Genomic DNA, 13,122 nt, shown 5'->3' with positions numbered 1-13,122 from the left:
TGGTTCATAATTGTTTAAGTCGTGACACATAAAACAAACAGTTCCAATTATATGATGTTTATATATATATATATAAAGCTGGAAGTCTTAAAAGTGAAATATTCAAAATCCCCACTATTGCCCTTGATTAATGAAAATACTAAACATAAGACACTTTATTAAATAGGGATAAAACAGTACATTCACACTGTATTTAAATTTAAATAAATAAAAAATGAAAATGCAAAAACCTCAGTTTAAAAAAAAACCCAATTGGCACACAGTAATAAATAAAGCAAAAACCATCCTAACTTGTCAAGGCAACGTTCAATGAATAGTAAGATGATTTAGAGGCTAGACTATCATAGTCCATTAAAAGGTGGCATAACCCAAATAGCTCTCTGAGTATTGGTTTTCACTGAGTAATGTTGTGTGATGGTTCCGTCTTCCAAGTTGAAGATCCCCATATCATTTGCTTCATCACCATCTGACAAAGGAGAAGTTGATAGGAAATCATCGGCGTAATATATGGAATTTGGCTGACATCCAGGAAAGTTTGAAGCCAAAACAGAGATTGACTGATTGTCTCCCACGAACAGAGCCTCATCTCCAATGCTTTTTACCTCAACCTTGTGCGCAGTAGAACCTCCATCTTCTTCATCGTTCAACACCCACTTGTAAACCGCAAATCCCAGAGTCTGTCTATTACGAAACCTATAAGCACCCTCCTTTGGCACATAATATCTTAGTATATGCAACAAGTCTCCTTGAGTTGATTCCACAAGATACGCATGAAAACAATAAGACCAGAATGGCTTTCGAGGTGTGAGTAGCTTTATCGATGGTGGTTGTGAAGGGTTATTACTATCACTACCATAAACATCCAATGACCCAATAGCTCCAAGTGCTGTAACTGCATACAGTTGGCTTTTATAGAATATAACATCACCATATGAAATTGCAGCAGGGTTGACGTAGGTCCAAGAGTTTTGGCCTGCCTTGATGAAAGCCAACTCAAACCAACAACGGTAAAGTGCTACAACCACATAATTCTCCGGTTTCAGAGTGGGGTCAGCGGACAAGATAACCTTAGGAACATAATGCTCATAGTAGGATGAATCATAAGGTGCAACATGGGCATTCAAGGGAGGGAGATAAATGGGATTTGCTTTTGTGAAAGGGTTCCTGAGTGTTACGGTCACTACACCTTGGTCTGTTGGATCAACTGTGGCAAACCAGCCATGGCAAGAGCCACTACACCTCCTCCTAAAAGGAACTTGCAGTTGAATATTGTTGTAGATTCTTCCTTCAGAAATGCTGTACAATACTCTTCGGTCGCTGTCTTTGTCCTGGTTCGGGATCAAGAGCATGGGGAGAAGTTGTTTGTTGTGCCACCGCTGCGTTGCCTGATTATAGAGTTTGGACATAGAACGCCATTTCTTGCAGACGGCAGCAAAACGGACATGATCAATGGGTTCTAATAACTTATCCAGAATCAAAAACACAAGTGCTGGATAACTTGCCCATTCCCCATTGCTGAAGCTGACAGCCGTGGTCCTACGACGATGACAGGGGTTCTTATCAAACTTATAAGTGGACATAAAATGAATTCTTTGCTATGAAACTTTAATTTTGAATTTGAAACACAAGGAAAAGGCAAAACCAGAACAGAGAAGAACAAAGAAAGAAACTGCAGCAGGGTATAATTGTATGCTTGTGATGCAGAGAAGAGTGCTTTGATAGATAGTAGTTGATGATGAGGAGAAGTGAAGTGAACTCTTTATATAAATAAACAAATCTCCTTTAAGAATAAGGAAACCATTTTCCAACATCAACAAGGAAAAGGCATTGAAAACAAATCTCCGTTAAGAATAAGGAAACCATTTTCCAACGTCAACAAGGAAAAGGCATTGAAAACAAATCTCCTTTAAGAATACGGAAACCATTTTCCAACATCAACAAGGAAATCCTAATAAGAATTAAAGTAATTAATTAAAAGCTTATCGGTTTTTTTCTTAAACGAAACAATTAGGAAATCCCTTCCTCTAGTGTCTAGACTAGATGCTAGCGAAAATTAATCGCCTTTAAGTTCAAAAGTTGAAAATTAATCGCCTTCATCAATCAACCAATCCATATTAATTAACATCCAAACTTTTAAATTGAATAGAGATTGGTTGATTAATCTTAATTAGAGTGAAATCCAAATAAATAAATAAAAAGGATAAATTTTGAAAACTAACTTACCTCCATGAAATCGACGAGCTTTCTGCGACTTTTGAGATGCTGCATCGACGTAATGGAGCAGCACCGGGTCTTGTTGCTCCGCTACCGATAGACTCATTGGATCCGTACCCAACCTCAACCTCCCTCATCAGTGGGTCTTGTCCGCCGATGCCTGCCTGCCCGCAGTTGCAGTTTTTGTGCCTGCTTAACTTATGTTATGGCGGGCGTAAAGTCTTCTCCGCGTCGTGTTGGGTGAAGCTGAATGCGGCCCAACCCAACCTAATTTTGTGTCTTTGCTTTTGTTGATTTTGATTTTTGATTTTTTTTTTGTTTTGAATTTTTAAAATTTTGTTTATTACAAAACCCAACTAAAATTTCAAAATTTTGGGCTTCAAAATTCACAAATGGCCCAATTTCATGCAAAAGGGAGGTGAACTTTTTGTAAAGAAACACATGTATTAAATGTGAAGAATACGTATGTATGTTTATAATACGTGTATTACTGTTTGATTTTTAAAAGCGTGTATTTTACTGAATTTTAAGAAGTGTACCGAAAACGAAAGTATTTTTGAAAAATACATACATACGTATATAATACGAGTATTAAACAGGGAAATGCTAACCAACTACTCACAATGCATCTCCACTTCTTCCTCTTAAATTCCCCCCGCCCACCCCCCTCCTCTTGTATTTTACTTAATGACGACTTGAAACCGTTATTTCTCACAACAAATGCAAACACACAAAATTGAGTTTTCGTTTACACTAGTAATGTAAATGTAATGTCCTCATTCAAACATGTCTGCTCTGCATCACGTAGTCATTAAAATGTAATCTAATCGATCACCTCCCATACCAAAAACAAATGCACAAACAAAAGCTGAAAAATAAGGAAACAAAAAACACAGGCACACAGAACAGAAGCATCAAATTAACCTAAACCATTAATTACTATAACAAAACAATCATTAATCAAGTAACATAACAGGTATAGCTTTTGCTAATCCTGGAAAGGAAAGAATATTAATTAACAAAAGAAAGTTAAGGCAAGGCATGAAAATAATAAAATTTGAAATTGTCTGCCTGCCTGCTTTGCCCTCACTATGATATGAATATGAATGAACCTGAACCTGAACCTGAACCTTCAGGAACGTAGTATATATATATATATATGATCTTATATAAAGGCCATTGATCCGGGTCTTTAAATCAAATCTAGTTTAAAATAGAAAATTTTGTGTGCTTGAAGAGACTCGAACATTGACCCTCAAAGGAGGAAAGGAAAAACTAATCTTTACTTACTGATAACAAAATGCCTGCCAGTGCCAATAACACGCACAACTTGGGTTGGGAGAGGAGTATTTATTTGGGTCTGAACTGAGCTGAATGGTAATTTCTTCACTACTAAACTAAAACTATGACTATCCTCCACAAGCCAATTTGTCCACCTGTCCTGTATCAATCATCAGGAACATTAAATTATTTCCCTCTCCTTTGAATCTGATGATAATTTTGCCATTGTTTGCTCATCCACAAACATTACAAAACAAACAAACGTATTTCTTGGAATATTTCACTCATCTGTAGGTGTAGCATATGAAGATACATTACATATAGTTTCTTTTCTTCTAGCTAATGACTTTCCTTAATGAACATTTCTTTATGCTTTTGTTTTCAACATGCTGACTATTTGCTAGTCGTTTCAATTCAATCCTTCTATTCTATGCTCTGAATTCACAAATCGGATCGGTCGCCATAACATAAGCGACCGGTCTCTTCTTTCCAATTGTTCGCTGTCAAATGTGAATTCTTCAACACTGTTGAAGTTCTTGTTGTAATTAAATTTCCTTCTTCAGATATTCTGCATGTCTCATCTCATGATATATAGATATAAAGTAATCATCTTTGGGGCATTAGGCAGTTCGATGCGTTCATTTTTTCTTCTTTGAGCAATAATAAGAGGGATTTTGGACTGATTTTTATACTAATTTGTTTTAAGCAATTTTAAATGTGTTGTCCTGAATCAGTAGTTTAGGAACTCCTCAGGTTAGTTTGCCAATCAGCCAGCTATTCTTTGTTTATTTGTTATTTTTCCCACCGTATGAAGAGGTATGTGGTCATTCTTATACAGCATTGTGTTTCTATCTTGCTTTTTACATAAACCAGCACTGCTGCATTTCAAATTCTCTGGAGAACTTGTATGGCAGATTATTGCAATCTAAATCTCTCTCTCTCTCTCTCTCTCTCTCTCTCTCTCTCTCTCTAGGTTGATTGATGGGATGGTTGAAGAGTTTGCGGATATAAATCGTGGCATGTAGAAAACTGGAACTTTCACAATACATAATAAGAAGCTCCTTCAACTTGTTGGGAAGGCTAACTAAAACCCAGGTGATGTAATTCTTAAAGTTGGTCTTTTTGAGAGGTAGGGCCATTGTAGCTGTCTTTGGTTGTTTTCAATGCTGCCTTGGGATGAGTTTCCTGCAAATTCTGGTGGAGTGATCTACAATAAAGAGTCAGATAGTGATGCGAGTTCAGATCTTTTTTAGATAGAGAGCCTGACAGGCAAAGCCAACCCTTTTCTTGCAAGGCAGGCATCAGATGCATCTGGTTGCATGACCCCAATAACTTGTTATGCCCCAAGTGAGGCAAGCATAGAGTGGATTGTGGTCACTGCCAGACTGTGAAGATCAGCAAAGGCCAAGTCCAATGAAAATGGTTCCAAACAACACCAGAAATGTCAAAGCAAGAATGAACAAAGATATTCCAAGGCATCGTCCCGCGGCTCTATTGGGTTGTAAGAGCCAAAAATCTGTCAAAGTTGCGGGAGATGCCCACAAAACATATCATCATGAGAAGACCAACTTCGACCAACAGATGATGCACCACAGCAGGCCAGAATCATTCGTGCCAGCAACAAGGTTTCAAGCTGAGACGTCCCCTAATAATTTGACAGGCTTTGACTCAAGTGTGCAGAGAGGCACCTTTCTTCGTTCGTGAATAGGAAAGTTACTTTTCAGTTTTCAATGCTTCCTCTGCCATGACATCCTTAGAAGGCTACAAATCGAGCTTTCTTTTTCTTGTATCTTTGTGATCCAAACCTGAGGCCCTTAACACTCCACTTTCAATGCGCTTCACAAAGAAGCAACTCAAAACTGGAACCTAACATGATTGAGTTGTCAAACATCTTGTCCATATTTCCTCTGAGGACCACATCTGAGGTGATATATCTAGGCACTTAATGACCACATCCTTTTTATTGTGGGCTGTGTAAGCTGTAAAAAAGGAAAGCACATTCAACTAATTAAACTACCATACACGAGTTAAACATTTAACAACTCTTTTAAACTTGTTTCATCATTCACATGCCTCAAAATTTAATAGAAACAAAATGGAGCAGAGAAATTGTATGAACGGAAAGCTCCCCATCAGGTCCATCAGGGATGGATTTGTTTTTCCTTTTTTTATTAGAAGAAGCAACATTATAATTCTGTAACTCAATAATCACACATAAAGTGTTTTACTTTAGGGACCCTCCAGGGGCTAGAAAGATTCCATAAGTTCCAAAAAAATAGTTCAACCATGAAGGGGGCCAGCCAGAAGCCAGAAAGGTTCCCATGTATCTCTGAGTATAAAGTTCCAAAGTCTTGCTAATAATTCAATCAATTTAGTCATTTATATCTGTAGCTGCATCTTATTCTTTTCCATTATCCAGCTATTTAATGTCGAGCTTTCAATTTTTAAGCAAAGGAATGTCGTCTGAAATTGACATGCTCCCCGTGAAACATTCATACCCATTAGATTAGAACATAATTGGATGTGCAGGCTGCTTCAGTCAAAATCTGCAACTACCTTACATATACACTGGACCATTTTGTGCCTTCTATTTCGAAAGCCTGGACCAGTCTTTTGGATGTAGAAAAATAGCAAGCACACTGCAACAACAGGTCACTTTTTTTAGCAGCTTTTATCATTTCATTCCTAGAACTAAGCCCAAATGGACAAAACAATAATATGAAGGGCTCTTTCATCAAAAAAAATAATATGAAGGGCTCTCACATCTCTCTTGTGATGATGACTGCCTCTCAAGTGCCAGAACTAAAAAACTCAGAGGAAAAGAGGTGGAAACGGAAAGAATGAGAGAGAGAGTGAAGTGAGAAAAAGAAAAGAAAGAAAGGAATAAAGTAACTGACGTTGATGGATGGGATTAGATAGATAGGGTTATGATATTAGTATTTTATATGGTTTGTTGGGCTTGGGACATTATTAGTATGGCTTGTTGGGCTTGTTGGGTAGTTGGGCTTGGGATATTTAGTATATATATATCAGTCTCGATCTCTTAGACCACAGGGGTCCAAGAGATTTGTGGTCACTCACCGTTGGATGTAAATTCAACGGTTCACTCACTTTTGCACTCCTTTTAAGAAACTTTTTTGAACCATTGGATTAATATCCAACGGTAAGTGACCACAATTTCTTGAACTCCTATGGTCCAAGAAATCAGGACTGATACATATATATATATATATAATATTTTATATTTTAAAAATTAACTTAGCCGGTTCAATTCGGGTTGGACCAGTTCTATAAGATAAAAAATCGGAATCAAAACCGGTCTGAACCGGTTCGATTTGGATTTGTCTCGATTTTTGACTTTTTTGGTCAATACGGTTTTTTTCGAATTGGATTGGTTCGATTTTGCGGTTCCAATACCCACCCCTAAATTTCTCTGATGTTGTAGACTTTGGAAAACCAAGTGTGGGCGTGGGATTCCTCGATTCATTGCCTTCGGTAAAACCAAAACCAAAACCAAATGAATAGGTTTCATTGAAATGCCTTTAAATGAAAGGACCTTCTTCATAATTATATGTGTGATATAATTAGCTGCAAGTCCAAATTGTCATACTATTATTATACTTGAGATTTTGCCAACAATGTCCAGGGCCAGCGGTCGGATAGCAAGTATTTTAATGGTTGGAGGGTTCACTGAGAGTCAAATGGTAAACTTTGGGGCTAAAAAGGTCAGTGAAACTCCCCAAAATCTAACCCTCGGTTGGAACCCTTTTGGTCTGTTGATTGACCTAGAATTTGCTTCCCCAAGCGTGCAACCAAAGTTTTATTAAAAAAAAGGTCAAACTCTTCAACCCCAACCATCTATATTCTATACTATACATAATTCACCTCTTTCTATGTGAACATTATTAACCCACCAACCCTTTTCAATTTCACTCATAACTCTCTCTGCCATATAAATTGCAAAAGGGCCAACTCCAAGGACCAAAGGATCATGAATTTTACCAACCACACTCACTTCAAACCAATTACTCGGCTGCCTAATTTTTATAATAAACTATTATTCATCTAATAATTACAATGTCCACTTAACTATTTGAATTAAGGTCATTTTTTAAACTAATTTTGAAATGGCATTAACTTACATACCAGAAGTCTCAAGTTTGAACCCCATGTCATATTGGTTATACAAAAATAACAAAATGGTTTTGAAAGAGTTAAAAATGTTTAAATTAATGTCATAGTTGCAGAATTTCTTTAGAGTTATTTTACTTCACGATGAATTAATTATATATACTTTTTTTGTTCTTTATTTCAAACGTGTATATGAAACTAGGCCTCGGCAATTTCTATTTAATTTGTAATACTTCGTTGAAACTTAGTCAACAACTCATAGGCTAATTAAAAGATACTTGGCTGCTTATGCTTTTCAGCCATTCTACTAACCCTAATGTTCATAAGTTAAGTGGTATTATATTGTCGAGAGTACAAGAGTGCAGCAACAACAAAAAACCAACAAAAAAAAAAAAAAAAAAAAGGATAATATTGAACCCTTCACTATCGTCGTCAATTCACAATATACACATCAATGATCCACCCATTCATTTGTTTGCACCGTTCTGCGTCTCCATTGTTAGAACCGAAAGTAGGTTCAAGGTCTCAAATACAAACTCATGACTGTGGGATATGGGTAACCACCACCAAGAAACCAAAAACCAGAGAAAAAAAAATATTCTAAACTTCCGCGACTTTTAAGTAACCACCAGCTGAATCTACGCAACACAACCCTGTCTCGAATATCATATCGTTGTTGTGCATCCATCATGTAATATTCTTCCTAGCCTGTCCATCACCATCTCAACGGTTACTTCTTCTTCTTCTTCTTTACTTTGCTCACAAGTTGTGTTTCGTCTTGTGCTTTGTTGACAAACATAGCTGATGGGTGGTTGGTGGTAATTCAGAGCTAAGGTTGTGGACTGTGAAGGTAAACTTAAGCTAAACAAGCTTTTCTCTTTAAGCAATATGCAAAAGAAACTTGTTCCTCGCATCTTGTTCTTCGCATTTTTAACAAGTTTAATTTTCAAATCTTGTTCTTCGCATCAAACTTTAATGACTGCAGCTTGGGGTTTAGACCAAATCCTCTACTTCATTCTTCAAATATGCAAAAGAAACTAAATACAGAAATAAATTTCCAGCTGCTAAGCTAAACTTAAGCTAAACAAGATTTTCATTTTCTCTTTAAGCAATATGCGGGAATAAATAAAATATAGGTACTTGGCTCATAATTGTTTAAGTCGTGACACATAAAACAAACAGTTCCAATTATATGATGTTTCTATATATATATATAAAGGTGGAAGGCCTTAAAAGTGAAATATTCAAAATCCCCACAATTGCCCTTGATTAATGAAAATACTAAATATAAGACACTTTATTAAATAAGGATAAAATAGTACATTCACACTTTATTTAAATTAAAATAAATAAAATATGAAAATGTAAAAACCTCAGTTTAAAAAACAACCCAATTGGCACACAGATATAAATAGGGCTTCTTAGATCTAGGTCCACAACGATTAGCTATCATTGGGTTTAGTCCTCGCGGTTTTAGTTTTAGATGCAGGTCCTTTTACATTTATTACTTTTTTGTTGTGTCAATTTTACCCTTTGAGGTAAATAAGGAAAACACATTGAAAATCTAAATTTAATACATTATTTCCTTGTAATTGAATTCCATAATTTAAATTTTGAATTCTTTCCTTCATAATATTCCTAATATATGGACAAAATACAATTTAATCAATACAAAGTAAAGACCCACAAATTATACCAATACAAGCACCCACATTAGATTATATACCTGACATACAAGTAAATAGTGTTATTATTAGTAACGAAAAATACTTAGTGATAAATCATGTTACCTATAAGTTAGGAACATAAATTAGAAAACTACCTATAAGTCAGATAAAAAAATAGAAAACTACCTATATCTCCGGTACATAAAAAAGATAAATGGTAAATCGTATGTTACCTATAACTTAGATTCATAAACAAAAAGGCAAAAAAGTGTGGTACTTATATCTCATGTATGTCAAAACACAAGTCAATTAATAACTTTTTTTTTGTTAAAGGAATATGTTACCTATAATTTAGATATATATATGAAGAAAAATATATCAAAAAATGTATTACGTACCTATGTCTCCGGTATACTATACATAAAAGAACAACTAAAAAGAACAAAATAACTGAACCTGATTAAAAGTTGAGCATATATTCAACATTAAATAATAATAATAAGATTACCTCATTAAGAGTTGTTGGATGAGGAAAGAAATATAATATTGGCTAATTATCTCATTAAGGTAAGTAATCGAAGATAATGGGCAAGGGTAAATTGGATAAGGAAAGAAATATAATATTGGCTAATTATCTCATTAAGGTAAGTAATCTAAGATAATGGGCAATATTGGAATAAAAAATGATTTTAAATATATAAAATAAAAAGATTACATCAGACAATATTCAAAAAGGAATGTAATCCTATGTGGCACAAAAGTCAAAGGACTTGTATCAAAGTCACCAAATCCGAGGATTAAACCCAACTTCTAGATGAGAATTTGGATCTATATCAACTTTTCTATTATAAATAAAGCAAAAACCTACAAAAACATCCTAACTTGTCAAGGCAACGCTCAATGAATAGTAAGATGATTTAGAGGCTAGACTAACATAGTCCATTAAAAGGTGGCACAACCCAAATAGCTCTCTGAGTATTGGTTTTCACTGAGTAATGTTGTGTGATGGTTCCGTCTTCTAAGTTGAAGATCCCCATATCATTTGCTTCATCACCATCTGACAAAGGAGAAGTTGATAGGAAATCATCGGCGTAATATATGGAATTTGGCTGACATCCAGGAAAGTTTGAAGCCAAAACAGAGATTGAATGATTGTCGCCCACGAACAGAGCCTCATCTCCAATGCTTTTTACCTCAAACTTGTGCGCAATAGAACCTCCATCTTCTTCATCATTCAACACCCACTTGTAAACCGCAAATCCCAAAGTCTGTCTATTACGAAACCTATAAGCACCCTCCTTTGGCACATAATATCTTAGTATATGCAACAAGTCTCCCTGAGTTGATTCCACAAGATACGCATGAAAACAATAAGATCGGAATGGCTTTTGAGGTGTGAGTAGCTTTATCGATGGTGGTTGTGAAGGGTTATTACTATCACTACCATAAACATCCAATGACCCAATGGCTCCAAATGATGTAACTGCATACACTTGGCTTTTATAGAATATAACATCACCATATGAAATTGCAGCAGGGTTGACGTAGGTCCAAACGTTTTGGCCTGCCTTGATGAAAGCCAACTCAAACCAGCAACGGTAAAGTGCTACAACCACATAATTCTCCGGATTCAGAGTGGGGTCAGCGGACAAGATAACCTTAGGAACATAATGCTCATAGTAGGATGGTTCAAAAACTGAGACATGGGCATTCAAGGGAGGGAGATAAATGGGATTTGCTTTTGTGAAAGGGTTCCTGAGTGTTACGGTCACTACACCTTGGTCTGTTGGATCAACTGTGGCAAACCAGCCATGGCAAGAGCCACTACACCTCCTCCTAAAAGGAACTTGCAGTTGAATATTGTTGTAGATTCTTCCTTCAGAAATGCTGTACAATACTCTTCGGTCGTTGTCTTTGTCCTGGTTCGGGGTCAAGAGCATGGGGAGAAGTTGTTTGTTGTGCCACCGCTGCGTTGCCTGATTATAGAGTTTGGACATAGAACGCCATTTCTTGCAGACGGCAGCAAAACGGACATGATCAATGGGTTCTAATAACTTATCCAGAATAAAAAATACAAGTGCTGGATAACTTGCCCATTCCCCATTGCTGAAGCTGACAGCCGTTGTCCTACGACGACGACAGGGGTTCTTATCAAACTTATAAGTGGACATAAAATGAATTCTTTGCTGTGAAACTTTAATTTTGAATTTGAAACACAAGCGAAAGGCAAAACCAGAACAGAGAAGAACAAAGAAAGAAACTGCAGCAGGGTATAATTGTATGCTTGTGATGCAGAGAAGAGTGCTTTGATAGATAGTAGTTGATGATGAGGAGAAGTGAAGTGAACTCTTTATTTAAATAAACAAAACAGTGAAAACAAATCTCCTTTAAGAATAAGGAAACCATTTTCCAACATCAACAAGGAAAGGGCATTGAAAACAAATCTCCGTTAAGAATAAGGAAACCATTTTCCAACATCAAAAAGGAAAAGGCATTGAAAACAAATCTCCCTTAAGAATACGGAAACCATTTTCCAACATCAACAAGGAAATCCTAACAAGAATTAAAGTAATTAATTAAAAGCTTATCGGTTTTTTTTGTTAAACGAAACAATTAGGAAATCCCTTCCTCTAGTGTCTAGACTAGATGCTAGCGAAAATTAATCGCCTTTAAGTTCAAAAGTTGAAAATTAATCGCCTTCATCAATCAACCAAACCATATTAATTAACATCCAAACTTTTAAATTGAATAGAGATTGGTTGATTAATCTTAATCAGAGTGAAATCCAAATAAATAAATAAAAGGATAAATTTTGAAAACTAACTTACCTCCATGAAATCGACGAGCTTTCTGCAACTTTTGAGATGCTGCATCGACGTAATGGAGCAGCACCGGGTCTTGTTGCTCCGCTACCGATAGACTCATTGGATCCGTACCCAACCTCAACCTCCCTCATCAGTGGGTCTTGTCCGCCAACGCCTGCCTGCCCGCAGTTGCAGTTTTTGTGCCTGCTTAACTTATGTTATGGCGGGCGTAAAGTCTCATCCGCGTCGTGTTGGGTGAAGCTGAATGCGTCCCAACCCAACCTAATTTTGTGTCTCTGCTTTTGTTGCTTTTGAATTTTTAAAATTTTGTTTATTACAAAACCCAACTAAAATTTCAAATTTTTGGGCTTAAAATTTCACAAATGGCCCAATTTCATGCAAAAGGAAGGTAACCTTTTGTAAAGAAACGTGTGTATTAAACGTGAAGAATACGTATGTACGTTTATAATACATCTATTGTATGTTTGATTTTTATAAAGCGTGTATTTTACTGAGTTTTAAGAAGTGTATGAAAAATGGAAGTATTTTTGAAAAATACATGCATACTTGTATTATACAAGTATTAAACACACACTAACAGGTATAGCTTTTGCTAGTCCTGGAAAGGAAAGAATATTAATTAACAAAAGAAAGTTAAGGCAAGGCATGAAAATAATAAAATTTGAAATTGTCTGCCTGACTGCCTGCCCTCACTATGATATGAATATGAATGAACCTGAACCTGAACCTGAACCTTCAGGAACATAGTCTGCATATAAGATATATATATATAAAGGCCATTGATTCCAGAAGAAAGGAAAAGCTAATTTTTACTTAGTGATAACAAAATGCCTGCCAGTGCCGAACTAAGCTGAATGGTAAATTCTTCACTACTAAACTAAAACTATGACTATCCTCCACAAGCCAATTTGTCCACCTGTCCTGTATCAATCGTCAGGAACATTAATTTATTTCCCTCACCTCTGACTCTGATGATAATTTTGCCATTGTTTGCTCATCCACAA

The 13,122-nt window shown here is 36.1% G+C and overlaps 2 protein-coding genes across 3 annotated transcripts; both read right to left on the bottom strand.

Annotated features, from left to right (window-relative positions):
• Positions 1-127: 127 nt before the first annotated feature.
• On the bottom strand, positions 128-2,470 carry LOC110751365 (putative F-box protein At3g25750). Its single transcript, XM_021951817.2, has 2 exons — positions 2,224-2,470; positions 128-1,536 (listed from the first exon to the last, which is right to left on the bottom strand). Exons 1-2 carry the CDS (start codon positions 2,349-2,351, stop codon positions 342-344), a joined length of 1,323 nt encoding a protein of 440 aa, XP_021807509.1. The 5' UTR covers positions 2,352-2,470; the 3' UTR covers positions 128-341.
• Positions 2,471-8,013: 5,543 nt separating this feature from the next.
• LOC110747220 (F-box protein At2g26160-like) lies at positions 8,014-12,395 on the bottom strand. 2 transcript variants are annotated; one of them, XR_015835148.1, is made up of 2 exons: positions 12,122-12,255; positions 8,014-8,663 (listed from the first exon to the last, which is right to left on the bottom strand). XR_015835148.1 is itself a non-coding variant. In XM_088251660.1 (2 exons), the coding sequence occupies exons 1-2, from the start codon at positions 12,247-12,249 to the stop codon at positions 10,223-10,225; spliced, it is 1,326 nt and encodes a 441-aa protein (XP_088107786.1). In that variant the 5' UTR covers positions 12,250-12,395; the 3' UTR covers positions 9,965-10,222. The 2 variants fall into 2 exon arrangements, 1 of the variants encoding a protein (XP_088107786.1); XM_088251660.1 differs by lacking the exon at positions 8,014-8,663 and adding an exon at positions 9,965-11,420 and having other exon boundaries at positions 12,122-12,395.
• Positions 12,396-13,122: the final 727 nt, after the last annotated feature.

This window comes from Prunus avium, chromosome 1 (genome assembly GCF_965620075.1).
Source record: "Prunus avium chromosome 1, drPruAviu1.hap1.1, whole genome shotgun sequence".
Lineage (NCBI taxonomy): Eukaryota > Viridiplantae > Streptophyta > Magnoliopsida > Rosales > Rosaceae > Prunus > Prunus avium.
Note: the sequence above shows the minus strand (reverse complement) of the source record. Positions and strands in the feature narration are given on the sequence as shown.

Coding starts and splice junctions, on each gene's coding strand:
- LOC110751365 (XM_021951817.2), bottom strand. CDS start 2,351: ATGAGGGAGGTTGAGGTTGGGTACGGATCCAATGAGTCTATCGGTAGC. Junction 1,537..2,223: donor AGCTCGTCGATTTCATGGAG/GTAAGTTAGTTT, acceptor TCATCGTCGTAG/GACCACGGCTGTCAGCTTCA.
- LOC110747220 (XM_088251660.1), bottom strand. CDS start 12,249: ATGAGGGAGGTTGAGGTTGGGTACGGATCCAATGAGTCTATCGGTAGC. Junction 11,421..12,121: donor AGCTCGTCGATTTCATGGAG/GTAAGTTAGTTT, acceptor TCGTCGTCGTAG/GACAACGGCTGTCAGCTTCA.